At 45.4% G+C, this 20,308-nt stretch overlaps 4 protein-coding genes across 4 annotated transcripts; 2 read left to right on the top strand and 2 right to left on the bottom strand.

Moving 5' to 3' along the window:
* Positions 1–870: 870 nt before the first annotated feature.
* Positions 871–2,377, top strand: N7516_007731 (uncharacterized protein; the record flags this gene model as incomplete). The annotated part of the gene is made up of 2 exons (XM_057220451.1): positions 871–1,863; positions 1,922–2,377. The coding sequence occupies 2 exons, from the start codon at positions 871–873 to the stop codon at positions 2,375–2,377; spliced, it is 1,449 nt and encodes a 482-aa protein (XP_057074542.1).
* Positions 2,378–6,663: 4,286 nt separating this feature from the next.
* N7516_007730 (uncharacterized protein) lies at positions 6,664–7,543 on the bottom strand (the record flags this gene model as incomplete). The annotated part of the gene is made up of 4 exons (XM_057220450.1): positions 6,664–6,842; positions 6,899–7,061; positions 7,122–7,423; positions 7,477–7,543. The coding sequence occupies 4 exons, from the start codon at positions 7,541–7,543 to the stop codon at positions 6,664–6,666; spliced, it is 711 nt and encodes a 236-aa protein (XP_057074541.1).
* A 7,107-nt stretch (positions 7,544–14,650) lies between these two features.
* N7516_007729 (uncharacterized protein) lies at positions 14,651–16,518 on the bottom strand (the record flags this gene model as incomplete). Its single annotated transcript, XM_057220449.1, has 3 exons — positions 14,651–14,943; positions 15,001–15,045; positions 15,105–16,518. 3 exons carry the CDS (start codon positions 16,516–16,518, stop codon positions 14,651–14,653), a joined length of 1,752 nt encoding a protein of 583 aa, XP_057074540.1.
* Positions 16,519–18,839: 2,321 nt separating this feature from the next.
* N7516_007728 (uncharacterized protein) lies at positions 18,840–19,976 on the top strand (the record flags this gene model as incomplete). The annotated part of the gene is made up of 3 exons (XM_057220448.1): positions 18,840–19,262; positions 19,337–19,733; positions 19,840–19,976. The coding sequence occupies 3 exons, from the start codon at positions 18,840–18,842 to the stop codon at positions 19,974–19,976; spliced, it is 957 nt and encodes a 318-aa protein (XP_057074539.1).
* Positions 19,977–20,308: the final 332 nt, after the last annotated feature.

Raw genomic sequence — 20,308 nt, 5'->3', positions numbered from 1 at the left:
CCTACCTGGACATCTCGGGACTCGGAGGTCCTAATACACTGTTATTCCCTCTCTTTTTTTTAATTGGAATCTGAGCCAATTTAACTCAAACACTAGATCTGAAGCTGAATTCCTCAAGCCATCCATACGAATGGCATCTGCATTTTTGAGCGAACATGGTCTTGTCGTATTGGCGCATCGGTATTTTTGTTCACACACTTCATCTTGACCTGGGCAGTTAGTTATACTTCAAGACCAAGACCAAATTTCTTGGAGGAATGCCTGTACTTCTCATGGCCACGGTTCCATTCTCCATATCTTGGACCAATTACTCTCTACAGCCCTCGTTCCGAGTGGTATTATACGAGGCGGCTAGATTAGCGCGAGCAAAGTAACCCAAGCTAATTACAAATAGACCATCGACCAGACCATCGACCATCTCGTTCTCTCCCAACCAACTCATCTTGGGGTTAATTCCACGCAAAGACGAAATGAATAAATCTCACGAGTCAGAGTCATCCAGTCAGGGGTTAATCAAAGGGTCGAAATATTCATCTTCCTGGAACTCTGGCAATGACAATGAATTCCCTTGTGATATTTGTCACAAAACTTACTCACGGCGTATGTTCATTTCTTACTCAACAGGTAGAAGAGGTCTGTGTCTAATATATTATACTACTAGATGATCTACGAGATCGACACCGGCGCCGATGTATTGCCAAAGGAGGCCAGGGCCGCAAATCCAAGCAGAAGTCTTGTGAAATATGCGCCCAAAAAAAGATCCGCTGTTCTTTAGCCCGTCCAAACTGTGCTCGATGTGCTCAACTGGACATCTCATGTCAATACCCTTCCGACAGAGAGGCGGGGAAGAATCTACGCTCGGTCAATACGATGGTTCCAACTATTCAGGAACAGCGGAATATCAATCTCACGATATCGGAGCCCTCACAGTCTACTGGGATAGACCCTGTATTCTTGGATGATACTTCATATGAAAACCATCAGACATCTCTGGACCCCAACGCTCCACTATCTGATACATGGCCACCCTTCGATTTGGAGGGTATGCAATTTACAGAGGATACAATAACAGATGAAATTTGGTCTTATCCAACTAAGATAACTGGGAGCCCGTTGTCATGGAATGGAGATATAACACATCTTCTAGAGTTTGAACCAATTCAATCTCTCCCGATCGGGTCTACTCCAACTTTCGACCAATCTGTTTCAAAACGTCTCGATCCCATCCAACACACCGAAAACAAATCAAGTCCATCCACAGTGAGCGGCCAATCACATCCCTCTTCTTTAGAAAGAGTATGGCTCGATAGTTCCAACGAAGAGGAGCGTTCAATGTCCGCAAACCTGGATAATAGGCTTTCCAGCCCCTCCCACCTCATCTTCGGGCACACATTCATGGTCGATCTGAGACACCAGATCAGCACTGATGCAAACAGTCTATGCCAGGAGATACTCAAGCATCTGCGGGAATATCCCAGTCTCATTCTCAACCGGGACTTCTGGTCCCCCTTCGTCCACCACAGATTATACCGCTGTTCCTTGGGTAGAATGGCACCACCAATGGCAGACGCCTTAGCTTGTGTAGGTGCCTATGCAAGCACAGCAGGGTCAGATTCTGGGTTTGTGGATCGGATGATATCCGAAGAGCGGGAGAAGCTTGTGCGAAATTTTCACAGCTATACCGATACCCCGGAGTTCTGCCTGGCTACTATGCATGCTGTATGCATTTATCAGATTATGGGACTGTTCGGTGCCAGCTTTTTACCAGCTGCAGTTAAGAAGCCAATATTTAGCAATGGAAGCGAGGAGCGACGACAGGAGTTTGAGAGATCCGCCGAACTCTATAGCTCATTCTTGTTGAAGGTGAGCCAGTTACACCTATTATTCAACTTATATAACCGATTGACTCACCAATATGAAGATGACCCGACGACTATCGAGCGTCCATTCAAAGGCCCTTCAAATCCACCATGAGGATGAAAACGACTGGAACCAATGGAAATTCATGGAATCCCTTCGTCGGAACTTCTTCTTCGTCCATATAATCAACATCCTGGAGTCGAAGACACAAAAATTAACCGGGAACTACTTTGAGCCATTGAACGACAACATGATTCTCAGACTTCCACTTCCTGCCCCGGAACGAATGTGGCGGGCATGCAGTTCCGAAGAGTGGATGCTTGCGCGTGCACAAACACTAGGACGTCCGATTTCACCCAAGACCCCTGGAAATAGTGGCGTATCGACTCTCCGGACTCTGGGGAATGCCCTACAGGAAGTCCACGCAGGAAAGGTGGATGTTGCGGCGTTGTTACCACTTACTCGCATGATCCTGGCCAGTGCTATCATTTCCCCGCCAGAGACTGCATCGTTCTAGTCGAGACCGTTAAGCTCCTTATGTCCTAGGCTTAGTCGATAAGTTTAAGTTGTCATTCATCTCGAATGACTCGCTTAATTCTACCCTGGGATTAAGAAGCAGGAAGAGGTGAGCACTGAAATTGAAAGGGAAAAGTATGCAGTGCCAATATGTACAGGAGGTATTTAGAAATACTATTAGAAATAGTTATAAAGTCTACTCATAGAAGTACAAAGAAGTCACCTATCTCTTCTAGCTTAGAAAAGATCTTTATTATAATCTTATTAATAATAATAAGATGATCGAAATGGGCTTTATATTCTTTCTTTTTATTAGTATAACTAAAATACTAAATCATTGTATTGAAGTAGGCCCTTTTTTCACGTAGGGTTCTCTGGTGCAACGATAGGGCTTTTGCTATTCCGAGGGGCATAATGCGTCACGTCACGCCTTTGATGTGGTCTTCTAGGAAGCTTCATGTAGGTCCGCAATTATTTTAGCGAGCGATAAGTCTTGGGGCTTGTGTCGAAATATTGCCCAGGTATGGCTTTTCCTAGACAGCCGAAGCAGATAGACAGGTATGGCTACCACTTGAGTATGGGCGTTGTCATAGTTGTACTCGTCATTGTTGAAATCGAATGCAAAATAGGTGTGTCGCGGCCACACCTCCACCGCCAAAAGCCTTAAGTCCGCCTCTTCTTTCCAAGAATCGACGAATCTTTCGATTAATTCGTGAGTCGAGGCTAGATAATCTTCGTGGTTCAGCTTTTCGGTAGGCAGATCACCGAGGATTCGGATTGAACGATGCGCTTCAAGAGCGTCGGACACAGCCTGATTTACTTTCTGCATGAAGCGTAGTGGCGGCCTTTCACTTTTAGATAGGTCGACAAGAGTCTCAGGTGTTGCCCTGTCCCAAGAGCGTTATGCACGGACCAACATAGGCGGTCAACATTTAGTCAAGTTGGCTGTTGTTGCGTGCCTAGGTGCCTGAGGCACGTGGACCCACATGGGACTTCATATGGTAGATAGCTGGTCTCTCTCTCCTTCTTTCTCTCCGTCCACTTTCTACTTTACGAATCTATCTGCATGGTTTCTCCATAAGCATCTCTTCATAGATTCTACATCAGTTGTTGACGCACCAATTTATACATTGAGCTTAGAAGAATTCTTACCCTGCCATACGAGCGGTATGATGTATTAATCTGCGAAATATTCAACATCCTTGTTTGGAAACTGAGAAATTACACTACACTACATTTACAGCAGCATAATAAAGATATAAAAGACGTTTATTGAACGAGCGTGAAGCGGTGATAACCCCCCTACGTGCGACAGCCGGTATACATCCAACTCGTATATAATCCTTCTATTTCTCCGGGTTTCAATTTAAACGTTATTGTCTTTGAAACGGGCTCTCCTTATAATATTCTATCTGCTGCCCTCCATATATCATAAACAATCCATCTAGTTCATATTAGCTCAGCGACACCACCGTAGAGGTATAACACATACTAGCTCATTAGGATTCATTTTTCTATCAACAAGATCTACCATACTGCTATCTGCCATGATCCGGTTCTTTGACTTCTGTTTACGGTCACAGTTTGTCTTATATATGTACTAAGTTACCGAGCCTAGTTACATATAAATCCTAACCTCTTGACAGAGAGATAATATTGCTTAACGCCACTCACTCTTCGGTCCCTAAACGAAACCTTATTCTTGAGTTGTGTCCATGCAGTCAATCAAAGATTATATGGCTAATGACAATATTGACCAGCACTAGTCTGATCTATTCAATCACAATCGCGCAAGGATCATCATGGCAGTATAATCTTTAAAGTCTAGACTTTCTACGTGTCAATTAATCCTATCACGAAAATTTGATTTGACCTCCAAGAAACCAATTCTTCTGAAAGTCTGACCCCATACGACAAACAAGATGGTGTAACCAGCTCCTGAAGGACGATCGTAGCTAATTGATGAGAACAGGGGTAGTGCGTAGTGTATATGACATTGGTACGAAGGGTATATATATAATCCTGCATATCTTTTACGATCTCGGCGTCGCATATCCTTCAAATCAGTGCCATCCTGTTTCCCTACCCAGTTTGATATCTTTTCCATCTTGATACCTACAGTCTTATGTGAAATATGGGTGTATCAAATACCCTCTGGTCTCCGTTTATCGAACTCCTTGGATACTGCAGGGCGAGGAAGCAGTCACAGGAAGGCCTCCAAGGTTTGGATGCTTCTTTGATAAGTTGGACTGCAACATAATAACCATTGACCTAGAAGTGGTGCATGAGTGTTCGGCACCGTATCGTGGATGTTCCGTCAAATTGATTTCTGCAGACGAGCTTGCAGTGAGTGTCCCGGAGCTGTTGCATTCAGCCATCTTCCAATCGATGGCTCTGACGGATAATAAATAGAAACAATCGTCTAGGTCGAACTACAATGTCGGTAATCTACACATACGCATACTTGGACAACTGGTAGATAGTAGAAGTACCAATGTTCACCACATACAGCGCGAAATCAGGAAAACGGAGGAGATCCCGGGCACAAAGGATCTCATGCAGGAGTTGTGGTTTGAGCACTACTGGGCCTCACAGACAGAGCTGAATAAATCTTCAATTGGACGTGGTCTCCTACAAGCCGAGGCCTCCAAAGGAGTTAGCGAGCCCTTGCCTGAAGATCACGCTTTCAATTATTTCTGATTCACCCAGCTTCTCTATACCTTAGATAATGCCATCATGCGGTTAATCTGAATTATATGGCTGATTAATCCATGAGGTACCTACCTAGGTAGGTATGTAATTGTTGCAGACAGGAGTTTCTCCATACTTAATTTAAAGACGTAACAGGCGCGCACCAAAAGATTGATTCGTATTTGTAATAATTTCCTTCTGCTTGGGGGCCGTATGATTTATATCAAAGCGTCGATATATGCGACTTAGGACGCCCGTACAGTAAGCCAATGCAGCGACAACAGGGGCATATTGCATAACATGTGCTTGGCGCACTTTGTCAAGTATACCGAAACTAAGGTCAGGTTTCCCTCCGTCGCGAGAGCCATTCCTGAAATGAGTCCACCCAGCACTCTTGCACCTCGTATCCTATATTCTCGATGTAATACAGGGGGCTCAAACAAGGGACACTGGTATCGTCGAATATATCTTCACCCTTCTAAACCGCGCTCGTGGTAAGCAGTAACCCGATGATGTTTAGATCTGCAGCGTTCTTACCTCGCTTTGCAGACTAATCGTGTCAAATAGGAGACGTCTTGGCACATATTCAACCAAGACCCAGACGAAATAGTGAAGTAGTATGTCACTGGGCTACTGTACTTATCCAAGTGATAAGGAAAATGTGATATCAATTCGTCTCAAAGACGGCGATAACAAAACCCTGAAAAGAGCCCACGTCCATGTTGATGGCTCCGTCAACAAGATCCAGTCAGGGTATCACTAGGTGTTTTTGAGCAGTAGCTGTTTCAGGCGCTGTCAGTCATGCAACATGTTCAATGTGCATATATTGACAATAATCAAACTGACACGGGATCGTTTCCCATGTTTTGCAACTTAGACAAGTCAGATTTCTTTTACCATACTGTATAATTGCATATTTATACAATTCCTAGCTCTGCACTTGCCTTGAATAGGCTTTCTATACCTATAAACTTAATGAGATGGGGCGTAGACAATACAACATAAATTGAATCTTCTTGTCTGTCTGACTAGTAAGACTTTCCCAAATACAAATGAATGAGGGACTCTCTGGTAGTGTATCTTACTCTGTGGGACAAGTTAGATATCCTGCAGCAAAGAGATATTTGGCCTTTGGCATTAAGGCAGCTATTTCAGGGAGGAAGTGACAGCGAGTCAGGAGAAGAGAGAGATCAGCAATGCAATGTATTCCGGCTAACTGCTGATGATGGTTGATCAATGTGGTTGATTGTGAATGATAAGAAGGGAAAGAGAAGAAGAGAGAGGAGAGGAGACTATCTGGTAGTTGACATGTGACAGTTCTGACAAACAAGGTCATGTACTATGATCCCAACAGGAAGACGCAGATTGACCGTTATTCTCAGCATATATATATATATATATATAAATACCTTACTCTCACCCCTTTCTACGTCCATACAAATGGAGATATCTTACCTCGAAAAGACCAGAGAGCCGCATGTCAATCCGAAAAGCGGATAATGAGCACAATATACTACCGTCCTATTTGCCACGTCTTTTATATGTTTAAAATACAAGTGACAGACTAGGAATTGCTCAATTCAAGGCCAGATTTGTTTACGGCGACGTTAGCCACGGATCCGACAATAATTCCCTTGCAGTATTTCTTTCCTCTGGTCGCCACCGAAGCATTTTGCGGATAAAGGCGAGAAAGAGTTGCTGCTGTTTGCCATGCAAGTTTTCCTCGAGCTGTTCCAAAGACTTTAACGGAACCGGGACGGCTCCCTTCCAAATACCTTGATTTCCTCAGTCAGTGGCCGGAGGCGTGTAAGTCCTCTTTCGGGTAACGTACCTTCGGTATCAAAGAAGTTTGTAGAATAGCTGCTGTCTTGCAGCATCTCTTGTGGCGGTGGTCCAAGAAGCGCAATCATCTCAGCGATATGGTTGGCATCCGAGTTTTGCTTCATCGAATCTCGACCGTAAAAGAGATGGCCTTTTTGGAAAAGGTCCCAAGCCTGATGTGGTTATATTATTAGCTAGAAATTGGGTTCAAAGCATGCCAAATGTCTACTTACCACTACCCCAACGTTCCAAATATTAACCTTTTGATCCCAAGACATACGTAGTAAGACTTCAGGAGCCCGGTATTTATATGGTTGGATATCACCACAGTAACGAGTCGATCCAAACCGCGCTTGGCCGAAGTCACATAGAATAGGTTGGCCATGCAGCTTAGTTTCTGGGAGTTTGCGAGAGGAATAAATCACCCGATCCCCAACAATCTTCCGGGGGCTAGGGCTAGATTTCTCTGCTTGCTCAAAATCAGCCAAGATTGAAATGTCGTCAATGCCGAGCATAATATTCTTTTCTTGTATATCTATAAGGAACACATTAGGATGAAATAATTAGAAGCGAACAAGCTCAACATACCAGTGTGGATAATGCCAACTTCTGTATGTAGGTAATCGAGGGCAAGTAATGTATGCAATAAAGTCATTTTTAGTAATTTTTCGGGTAGTAGTTTGGCCGCGAACTTGGTTCGGAGGTCATATAGACTTATTCCTAGAGGCCGGTGTATAAGGCACTGATAGAGACCTTCCATAGGGCCGATTTGGAAGCTATCTAGCGCCGTACGAACAAACATGGCTCCCGCATGGGATGCTCTATGGGCATTAAGGCGCTTGTAGGCCTCAACCTCCCTTTTGCCCTCGGCTGAATCACGTTCGAGCACTTTTAATGTGACATACTTGTGCTGCCTAAGACATAATTAATTTTTATAACAATTCTCCGTACTAGCATCGGAAGAACATACGTGAGATCTCTGCAAAGCCACACCGTCGAGTATCCCCCAAATCCTAGTTTTCCAATTACCTGATACCTAGATTGGAAGACTTCGCCAATTTTCACTGGATAAAAGCGATCTTGTGTGTACCATGGAAGTGTTTCTTCTTCGAACTTGTCGTTTGAATCAAGTAGTTGGATATTTGATTGAGCGAATTGCCGCACGGGTGAAACAGGTCGCGGGGAAAAATGGCGTTTAAGCGACCACAAAGACGAAACATCGTTGTCGTGGTAAGAGCTGGGTAAAAACAATGTCAAGTTTGAAAGGGGGTGACGCGACCTTTATAACTTTCGAATGACCTCCAAGGGCTTGGACTTGTGCTGACGTAAGACACCCTGCTCCTGCTTCCACCGCCTCTGTTCTGCCAAGGTCATATGCTCATGTGTACTCCGTAGATAGTTTCTCTTTCTCTCTCCTTCTCTCTTCGGCCGATTCTTTGGTGACTATGGGTTTTTGAACAGCTTCATGTTTCGAGAGTCAGCCTCAAATTCACAAACAATAAGGCTAATAATGGATAAAAAGACCATTAATCATTACATATCGGCCCGCTTCAAGGACCATTGGCGCGAGAATACTCTGCTCGGAGATCGGCCAAGATCGGCGGGTTGATCAAACCAGTCAAGAAACTCAAATGGTAAAATATAGTAGCAACACTAGTAGAATTCATTCTTTTGTAAGACATCAGCGAAACAATTCGGTATTTTAAACTCTCCTTCCATCATCCAACCCACGCGTTCTTTTTGGCTTCTCCCTAGGTTGGGATTTTCTCGCGCCAATCAAGAGCGCCACTGAAGCGCTTGGTTGGATATCACCTTGTTATGTTGAGGGTCGTGTGACTTATGCAGGCCAAGTTATACGTCGGTGCTCAAATCTGAGCTCATTTGTCTTCATCATATAGAGGTGGTCCAGCTTCCCGTGGCCTCTCTCCAACTCGCCATCTGGAATTATGGGTATCACGGAAAGCAAAATACTCCAAGTGAAACTGGAAGCTGCGTGCTCAGATGCAGAAGACAATGGAAGAAACCAGGTTCTACATGTGCTGGGTGACAAGCAAGTGAGTGATTCACACTGAAAAAAGAATTATTGTTTAATCAAGATCAGTTTATCGACTGTCTTACAATTCTTTGGAGAAATCTACCGGACCGCCTAAAGAAACAAATCAACCCAGTTAGCCGCACTCGCCCCAAGCACACCCAAAAGGCCGAGAAAGGATCAATACGTCTGTCCGAACCATTGAAGAAAAACCTTGTTCAGTGGCAAGGGGATCATAAATCTTTTTGGAACATACAAAGGGCACTTTCTCCCCCTGATAGTTGTCCTATAACAGCAGTATACCACGAACTTACGGAAATCGAAGTTCGAAACTCTGGAGATGTGATACGTATGCGCTTTCTAAAGGTTTTCTTTCATCATTTGAAGGTTAGATTCTGTGCGACCAACCTTGGACTTGAAGCGGTGGAATGGATGACTCGGAAAGTTATTTCATCAGGGGCATATCGAGCCGAAAAAGACGAGATATCGACCAAAATCAAGGCTTAGGCACTTGTGGGATCAAGATATAACTCCCTTTGCAGAGACATTGGAGAGTATAACGTGGCGTAAGATTACACTTATCTAGGCACTTTAATTCGCCTGCCTAATGATTTCACGGATAGATAGTGAGTCAAACAGCGCCTTTCTATTCCAAACTAACATAAGCCATAGCATATTAAAAGAACTTCGAGTGAAGGGGCGTGATAGAGAAGAAGTGCTAGACTCCCTAACCCGCCGCGGTATTGGTAATGTGGATCATATAGAGGAGATGGACCGTTTGGCAAATGATATTTTTCTTAAACTTTAGGAGAGTATTAATAGTTCTACTACGGAAGAAGCACCTCACGGGGGCATATTTGTTTCACTATAAGATGGGCAATAGAAAGCTAGTACTCCCCTAGCGATCTCTCTAACCTGATACCCTTTTACAGACTAGCGTATCCTGTAAGGCACTCGAGTGATCAGACTATAGAATAAAGTGACCCGAGAAGCGTAAAGACCAGATCACGAGATAAATATGAATCATACAGCCAGTGGGTCAGCTCTTCCTCTAGTAGAAGAAAGGATACTTTTACTCATCTATTAAGCAGGTACATCCACAATATAAACTCCGGCGTCCGAACGCGATATTCGTAAAGACGCGGGCGACTGCCAAGATGTCGGCATCTCTAGAAGCATATCTATGATTGATTCCAGAACCGTAGACTATATAATGACCGGGAGCGCAATATCACATTCGGATAACACGTTTCGGATCTATCCTATGGATGCGGTATATCCAGACACTATGAATGTTATGCTTCATATAGACGATATATCTCAGATCTATCTAATGGATGCGGTGTATCCAGAAACCATGAATACCATGCCTCATATAGACATATTTCGGATCTATCTAATGGATGCGGTATATCCAGATACCATGAATGCCATGCCTTATGTGGACATATTTCGGATCCATCCAATGGATGCGGTATATCTAGATACCATGAATGCCATCCCTTATATGGACAACCCGTCTCAGATCCATCCTATGGATACGGTGTATCTAGATACCATGAATGCCATGTCTCACATAGACAACACGTTTCAGATTTATCCTACGGATGTAGACTACACAATGGGAGGCGCGCCCCCTAGTTGCAGAGGACAAATGTACGATGATTATGTTGTAACTCCCTCAATATGTATATGATATCAGAACAAGTTTATAGCAATTGCTAAGATTCGGAACGGGGATGAAATATTAAAGTACAAGAACGTTGGACCGACTCATCTTTCACCTCCCTTCTGGCAGATAAACAATGAGACAATCTAGGCGTGCGTTCAAAACCGTGGTGCTATCGATTTCCATAAAAGTACCAGGCGTGAGCATCACGCCTGCCACTTTAATATTGCCTGATGCTATACATTCACTCCTAGAACCTACAGACAAAGGAAAGAAGAGGGTCCGGATGCCGTCACCCTTTACGATCTCTGTGTTCCTAGAAATGCGATGAATCGCAAAACCATATCCCTAGACGCATGTTTTAGTACACACTCTGCCTAAGCTGGTCACAATCCCAGCCTACCTATATTTTATCGTATCCGAGCGCCTTTAATAAGGGAAGCGTCTTCTGGACTTGATTCTCGTCCACACATATGCTCTTATCTTATTGCATCTTGGCACTTTTGTAGACCTATTTAGCTAGCTCTTGCAGTTACGGAAAAGCGCTGCCTAGCTCTGTCGGTGGCATGGCTGCGAAGTGTGCCTGTTGTAAGATACTGTTGGGACAGCGATTTTACTATTGGGACAGTGGTCTAACCCAATTAAGTAAGGGCTGTTTTGGCACGCATTTTTCAGCCTAAGTGTTATTTATTATGGTATCTCCATAGTAAAAAACACGGCCCCTGAACCACCCCAGCCACATAGTACTTCCGTGATCTGCTCAATAATCCCCATAATAATGCACCATAATAATGTCACCATTAAATCACATGATTATGCCTAATAATAGATCACGTGGTTATATATAATAATGCTACTATTAAATCACGTGGTTATGCTTGCCTATAATGATACTACTATTATGTCACGTGATCTAAGATAGACAATATTGATCACGTGATTTAATGGTGGTACATATCATTATGTATGATCACGTGTCGGTAGGCATAATCACGTGATATAATGGTGACATTATAATGGTGCATTATTATGGGGATTATTGAGCAGATCACGGAAGTACTATGTGGCTGGGGTGGTTCAGGGGCCGTGTTTTTTACTATGGCAATACCATAATAAATGACACTAGGCTGAAAAATGGGTGCCAAGACTAAAATCCTAAAGGGGTTTAGACCCGCTGTCCCAATAGTAAAATCGCTGTCCCAACAGTATCTTACGTGCCTGTTCGAATGTTAGCACTGGCGAATTCGAGATCACCGTCATTATGGAACCATATACGTGAGGCCCAAATGAAACCGACCTTCAAATCTCCCCTATATCGAGCATAAAGGCGGTTGGTGAAGAGAAGGTGGAGTCTCCAATGGGAGGGGTATGGAGGGGTACCAAGCTGGATCGATTTCGTGCCCGACCGCGACTTTCCGGAGGGGATCAACGTAGATCCGACACTTCTGTACCGCATACTTTAGTCGTCATCTTCGTGGACAGCGGCGGGGGAACTCTCACTTAGGTCTTAAGGCCATATGCGAATTCGCAGTTGGGACCACCCGCAATGTGTGAGTGCTTGTAGCGACTGTGCAACAGCCAACAGAAAGTCTAGATGATCTGACTCTTTACGTGGCAGCCGCTAGCACATGTATTGCAATTGCGAGTTGTTAAGCTTAATCACACTTCATTGCAGGGCCCAAATAGGGGTGATCGGCCTAAAGAACATCCAGATCATCCGAATGGCCGAAACGGACGTTTATGGTTGCTAGCGAGAGGTTTCCAGTGCCAATTCATTGATTTCCATGGTCAAATTAACAAGCAAGGGAATTTGTCAAGGGTTCTCTTGCCGACCCCCAAGTCGTGCGCCTTCTGCCAACAACGTCTGTCTTCATACCCAACAGGGCTTCATTTAGCTGAAATCTGTCTGCATATTCTTTGGCCACCGAAGTTAGGAGCGATGCTGGCGACGCTTTTAACTAACGGGGCTCACTCGGTTCTATGCTTTGGGCACTTTTTAAGGGCCAATAGTTCTCTTGCGCCCGCAGGCTTTGGTACGGTTCTTGGAAGGTTTCTGGGAGCAAGCCGCTTCTAGGAGCAATATAGTCCCCAGGAAACCCGAGGTAGCTTCAAGGGTCTTGGGTCTCCGCCTCGGGGAATTAAAGTCGTGTTCCTGTTGGCACAGCTATACTAATTCCGGGAGGCGTGAGTACAGTTCCTGGGACTATAGCTGGGCCTTCTGGGAATGGACGAATGACTCAATATTGCGCGGAAGTCCGGTGAAGGTGTCGTGTGAGGACTTTCCTCAACCCTCAGAGGAAGAAAATTGACTATTTGAAGCCCAGAAATAGGATCCCAGGGGTGCAACAGCTCATAAAAGTCTCTTCTGTACAGTGTTTCTTGCATTTCATTTCCCAAAGGTCCCGATGGACCATCCCACTTCGCCTTCCCCAAATGACCGGTTGGTAAAGAGACAGCGTCGGGTATCCTAAGATATAGAAGATAAACCTAAATTAGAAAAACCATCTATAGCAATCTTTAAACGGTATAATTATCGAACCCGAGGTTAGTCATACCCTCTTCGATCCATGGATGGATAGCAAACAAGATTACTAACACTACCTAGTTAGTTAGTACCTAGTTAGTTAGTACCTAGTTAGTTAGTACCTAGTTAGTTAGTACCTAGTTAGTTAGTACCTAGTTAGTTATATAACTTGTTACCTCGTACATCCATGGATATACCAGCCGGTTAGCTAAAATATAATCTTATATCGAATATATAATCTAAGAAGCTATAAATTTTATTATATATATAAGACTCGATAAAGGTAAGATATAAGAGAAATACCCAAAGTTGTAATAGGAGATTATATAAATTATCTTATTTATAACCCAATTAGGGCCCTAACCTAGGTTTATATTAGGTCCGGTAGTAATCAGGGAGTACCTAATGAGCACCCACTAAGTATCAATCATTCTACACATGACTGAACTAAGCATGATCACGGATCTGACGTGCTGACATCTACTAAGCACCGTCACAAAAGCAGCAGCCGATCAAATGAGAAAAGTCCCACACGCCAGGGAAAATCCGGTACGTACAGGTACCTATGGAATTGACTCATTCGGAAGAAACTCGGAAGTAATAATCCTGGAAGTACATAATAGAGTGATATTAAACTACATTTAACATTTAACACTAGTCCCAATCAGTGTCGAATTGTCTAGCCCCGGATGTTTTGAGAAACCACAATGCCACAAGCCTTCGATGTGACCTAAGCTTGAGAGTATAGTGATCTTATGATCCATACCCAAAGCGGGTTCTTTAGATTGAATCAAAGACCTTCTGCTTCATCGACTATATCTAGTCATGTCCGGTTCCGGCCATGGATCAACCCAGACCTCCGGCAAGAATGCCACATCGTCTCTACCGTGTCCTTGGCACTGAGATCGAACAAAGTCCTAATGTCGTACTAATGTACCAGTCAGTGTATTACTAGATCATGCTGATTACTGCGAGATCGAACTCGATATACCCGCAGTTCTCATGCTGCCCAGGCAATGTCTTCCAACTATTAATTGTCCGAAAAGAAATCAAATATCTACACGAGTACACCGTTACTACATTTTTTTTAACTCATATAATGGTAACCACAAAGCAATCTTTTCAGTCAATAATAATGGTATAATTCATAATGGGTATCGCTCAGTCGCGAAAGCCTATAGCATACATGACAACCCCCCAGATCACAAATCTTGTCTTTGGAGTCAAAAGGAAGCACAGAAAAGCAAAAGAAAATTAGTTTTTTGAACCAGCGCCCGTTCCCCTTCCAGTCCCATCGTACTCAAAATGCACAAGGTCAGAAAGCCACAAACCGGGAGTGGGATATCCACCGAGCGTCAGGTGGAGCAATTAGAGCCAGCCACGCACAGCGTAGGATTGACGCCGACGTAAACATGCACAGAGAAGAAAGGTCAGAATCCTCATGGATTCCCATGACAGTGACTGCAGTCCCATTACTACCCCAACTGGGTATCGTATTCACAGCAAAAAAAAAAAAAAATACAACAAAGAACAGCGATTAAGGATTGAGGTTGATGCTGTTGCGGCGCGAATTGGCACGGGAATTCGCTTGGGAATTGACCCGGGAGTTGCCTCGGCTGCCAAGAGTTGGGCGGATGCGGAGGTCTTGCTGGGAGCGCGCATACGAACTGGCGCGAGATGCCGGAGGGATCTTGGATCCGCGTCGAGTCTGGACCTGCATTTGGTGGCGAGCATCCTCCAGCTGTTGGGCGAATGGAGAACGCTTGCGCAATGCTGGACCCTTCCAGTAGATGACATAGACCGCGACGACGAGTGGTAAGGAGATGCAGACTGGAATGACCGTTAGACCGATGACTCATGGAGGGAGATAGGGCAGGAGAGACATACAAAGAATGGTCGAGGCGTATTCGAGATGATATTTGCCACCGATATCTGTCAAGAAATGTTAGTATTATATAACAATGCGAGATTCATTGTCGATGACAACTTACTCTGGAAGAACGGCGTGGCCGGAATAGTGAGAACACCGGCAAGGAAGTCTCGCGCCCACCCATTGCCACCGGTCGCAGACGCAGAGTATGGTCCGTAGGCGCAGATCATGTAGTCAACCGTGGCCATGTAAATAGCATAATTTGCAACACCGATGATGGCAGCAAAGATCATAGATCCAATCCAGTGGCACTGGGGCAGACTGGTCCAGGCGAATCCGATCAGACCAATTGGTAGACAGGGAACAGTGTATAGCAGCCACCACAGACGGGACTCGTACTGTGCCCGTTCGCTCTCCGGATTGTCGCGGCGCTCTTTGATATTGCGTTTGATGGCGGGGAAGAAGGAGAACCAAGCTATGAAATAGCCAATCACAATTGGGATGAAGGCCAGACCCTTCTGCCAGGTGTTGAAGCCCCACTGGCCGTACACAAGGGAAAGCGACTGGATGAACATGAAAATAAGGGCATCACTGAAACCACTCAGCAGAGAAAGCACCAGTACAATGGGCTCAGTCAGGAACATCTTGAAGGGGCGAATCCAGGTAGCCATGAGCTCACGAGGCGGGAAACGCTGGCGGAATGACAATCCCTCTGTGGGGCCATAGATGTTGGGATTTTCGCCGGACTTGCGCATATTTTTGGCAATCCGATCCATCATAACGGTAGTTCTGGTTTCTGGGACCAACAGGTAGTGGGCAATTTGCACGAAACCACCGAAGATCAACTGAATCCAGATATTCCACCGCCACGGCAGGAAAGCTTCGACGAAGCCACCGACCACCGGACCCAGCACAGATCCACCAACCGATGAGAACACGACAGCTGCCACAGCGTATTGTTGGGCATCGGGTTCCCACATATCGGCAATCATTCCCAGGGTGACAGAACCACCAGCGGTCGAGAGACCACCGAGGGCACGACCGACCATGATGGAGGCGAAGTTGGGGGCCAGGGCCACGGGGAGCTGGAAGATGTTGACCAGGAACAGAGATGCCTGGAGAATGGGCTTGCGACCCAGCTCCTCACTCCATGGTGCCCAGAGTTCACAACCGAAAGCATAGAGAACCAAGAAGATCATGGCACCACAGCGTGCTGCCTGCATGGAAACATTGAATTCCTTTGAAATTCCTTCGGCGGCATTTGAATAGAGCGATGTGTTGAAGTTCATGGAAGTTTGCACGAGGAAGATTGTAGTGATAATGATCCACTTCTTCTTTTCAGTGAAGGAGTATCCCAATTGATCGTAGCACATGTCCTCGGTGAGCTCGACTATCTCATCCGGTGTAGGTGAGGTCTCCTCGAGCTGATCCTCTTCTTCTAACTTTTCAGTAGCAGCATTGACAACGGCTTGGGCGTGGGCAGCTTCTGCTGCCTGCACAGTATCCCTGCCAGGTTTCTCATAGTTGATTGCCATTGTTGTAACTGGTGACGCCAAGGTGATAGTGTAGGATAAACTGGTATAGAAGACCAGTGATAGTTAAAGAAAACCCCCCCAAGAAATGAGGACACAATAAGTTTGGGGAAGATCAATAGAGAGAGCACAAGAGAGAGAGAGAGAAGAGAGATAGAAAAGTAAAGAAGTAAGAAAAAAGAAAAAGAAAAACGAGGAAACTGGGGGAATTTAAATACACACAGAAACGGGGGAGAGTAAAGATAAAAAGGGTAAGAGCCAAATGCAGGCAAGAGCCAATGTTTCCAAGGTTCACCATGTCAGTACATTTCCATTACAGTTCTAGTACGGGAGTACAGAGTTTCCAGTATGTCAATTTCCACGTTTCTTTTTGTGATCGACGAAGATTAATCTGCAAATTTATTACAAAAATACATCAAATGTACCAAATGTACCAAATGTACATCAAATGTACCTGGTACTTAACTTTACTGGTTTACAGTTTACACACCCTTCAGGACGGGATGCCGAGTTCTCTCCACTTTTTCTTTTTCTTTTCTCCAGATTTCTCTCCAGACTCTCTCCAGACTACCTAGGTATTGCCTTCTTTGCCTTATTTTTTTGAACCCCTTTGAATCTATTTAGAACCCTTTGGATACACAATTCCATTCTTAATCCATGACCTAAATCCTATAAACCTCTTACGAGTAAGAATTTGATTCCTTTCTTTCTGGTACTTCCCAGGGCTAAATAGCCGGAACGGGAAGCTCGCATTGGGGTAATCGGACCCACCTTGAAGAAAACTACATCTCCAGTCAACTTTCCCCCGTTACCGGTCTGTGCCGAGAGAATGTCCGCTTCGGGTTTTAATCTTTCTAGATGCAACATCAGGTCTACGTCAGGACTATAGAATGTCATATCAAACCCCATATGCCCCGCGAAGCAAGGGGCTGGGGTTATTACCGTGCCCGACCGCATGGTTCCCCATATGTTGTATGTGATGGACATCCTACGAGAGATGGGGTGGACTCCATAACAAAATTCTATGTATAAAAATGATAAAAGGGGGTTAAAATAATGTAAAGTCTTATTAAAACAAGATATTGCCAAGTCGCCCATTACTTGCCTTTCACTGTATGTGACGTCAGGGTCAGGTCAGGACAGGTACGGCCAAGGAACACCCGACCATCGACCATCGATCATCGCGATGGTCCATATGGCGGGCGTGGCGTTGATCGTCATCAGGGCTGGGGCCATAACTCTTGTTCTGACTCTCGGACTACGCTTACCTCGTGATCAACTACGGAGTATACATGTATTATTATTATTATTTGTTATTATTATTATTATTTCTTTTTCTCTCTCTTACGTCTCAACCCGATTATCCAAATCTGCAAAAAAAAAAAAAAAAAAAAAAAAAAAAAAAAATAGGTTGTCCTTCGGTCTTCCCGGCTTTACGTTCCAGAATACTGGAAGACTGTCAATTACGTACTCAACCACATATAACTACCTAGGTACCACCCATAACCACACGAAGGATCGGAATCCCTTGCAGGGCAACCCTTTCACTGTTACATTTCCCCAGGATTATTGATCCTCACCCGCCATTGCCCACTGGGGTAAAAGACCAAATAAAAGAAGGTTTGCCTAGTCACATCGCCCTTGGGGCGCCCTGAAGGGCAAGGGGGAATATACGTCCGGAAACAATCAGAACATTATTATACGTCCCAACTCGAACTTTGATACATTCCTGCACATGGCAAATCACATTCCTAAGATCGACTAAATCGTATTTCGAGCGCCACGCGATTCTTGGATGATCTTTGCGGCGATCCTACGGTCGGAATTTATTTACAACATACATTGTAAACCTTGGAACTCTATGGCATGACTCTTTTAAGAAATTTGTAAATTTTGAAGCGCCACTCGGGGAAACCGGTGTGTTCCCTTTCTTGGCCTGTGCGCAACCAGGGGCCAAGAGATGATTTGCTGTGGCTCAACCTCTCTGATCCGTGGACGCCTGGCCTGGTCCATATTCCGGAATAATCCTATAAGCCCCGAAAAGAATCCGAGTGGTACATGTTCGGGGTGTAAAGAGAGAGAGAGAGAGAGAGAGAGAGAAAAGAGACCTCTAACTAGAGCATTCCACAACAGTTTAAGGCTATAACCTTCTTAGGAACTAGTTTCCACAAACGGGGTTTTGCATCACGTGATCGACCCCGCGAAATAATGAGGCTGAGTCATCAGATCATCACGAGCGGGATGTCTGACGTTACCGACAGATCTTAGAGCTTTTGTGCAATCAAACATATTCTTCATCCCCCTTACACAGCTATTGCTTGAAGATGTCACCGGATCTGAATTCTCTTCCTCCATCTCGCTCATCTTCAACCTCCTCCTTGATTCCGCAACGTAATATGCCCACTCCTGGAACTGGTCCGGCCCCCGTGAACCCGAACACCGCTTCACCAAGGCCCTCCCGTGGCTCAAGCATAGGTCGACCATCGGTATCCGAGCGACGTCGGTCCGCTGCCGGCACGAATCTAAACCTGAATGAAATGCAGGGCACTAGTATAGGAGCCAGCAGCGAGTTACCTGTATCAGACCACCGTGATCATCGCAGCTCGATCGGACATGCATTCCGCACAGGCAGCCCATCCAGCCACGGTGGAAGCCCCATCTTCGCAACAGCAGATCCCCACCATCAGCGCGCACCATCGTTGGGAGAGCTACACCAAGAGTTGGAACAAGAACAGGAAGCACAAGTGGTGGGTTGATCTATAAATATCCCCCGGACACCAAATTGTAGTAAGCTAACTAGGTAAACCATGATGGCATGTAGAACCGTCTTCTCCAGATGATCCGCAGCCAGCAGGCCCAATTGCATCAATACCAGCAGCAACATAACCCACAATCAACCGCTGCAATCGACGACACAACCCCGGCATCGGAACGGTCGGCTTTCTTCCCCCCTGGCCCGGCAGCACCTCCAGCCGGGAACAGATTATCGATCTCTTCTTCATTCTCAAACCGTCGAAACTCGCGACCTTCAAGTCAAGCGACGTCGCCGAACCTGCGGCCGCTAGACTCACGTGGACCAGAGGGCGTGGAGCCATTCCCGGGGTTGCGGGAGAGCCCATCTCGGCGCGGGAGCCGGGACGAGAGTGCCTTTTATCAAGCCGAGGCGAGCTCACTAGCCCGAGAAAACGTGCTCCTTCGGCAACGGATCCGGGAACTAGGTAAGAAAATCCCGGGTTAGCGGGGTTTAGCCTAATTCTACAGAGTAACCCCACCCCGAGATGTGGATCTCGATTTAACCGTGTATACTAATATTCCCCTCCACAGAGAGACAAATCGGTGGCCTCACGACTTCCCAGAGTACGTCGTCTGCAACAACTACTTCGGGCATTGCGTCCGGGCAAGCGGGGACCGAAACCGCGGACCCGCCTGCCGTGGGTTCAGCGCGAGACGGCAAAGACTGAAAAAGCGCCCTTCGCACGAGTCTTAGCCCAACCCCCCAAACAACCATATGATTGATACAGGCGATACCCCGGATGTCAGCCCAATACTATGTTCAATGCACGATGCAATACGATGACCAAGAATAACCACAGATAACCCCTGAACCCCCCCAGGCAATGGACGTTGCGCGATTTTGCAATCTTGGCGTCTAGGTTTTCGTGAAGGATCAGTCTTTTGGGTTCTGACCATATCCCTTTTTTTTCAGGACAAAAGGCGTTTTTTTTCCATCTCTTTTGTGGAAATGTGCAAATTTGACTTTATGCGCTTTTTGTCAAAGCTGCAGTGTGGATCT

The sequence above is a fragment of the Penicillium verrucosum genome, assembly GCF_028828655.1.
Source record: "Penicillium verrucosum strain IBT 35672 chromosome Unknown utg000002l_segment0_segment0, whole genome shotgun sequence".
Classification (NCBI taxonomy): Eukaryota; Fungi; Ascomycota; class Eurotiomycetes; order Eurotiales; family Aspergillaceae; genus Penicillium; species Penicillium verrucosum.
The sequence above is the reverse complement of the archived record's forward strand: the minus strand, read 5'-3'. Positions and strand labels throughout refer to the sequence as shown.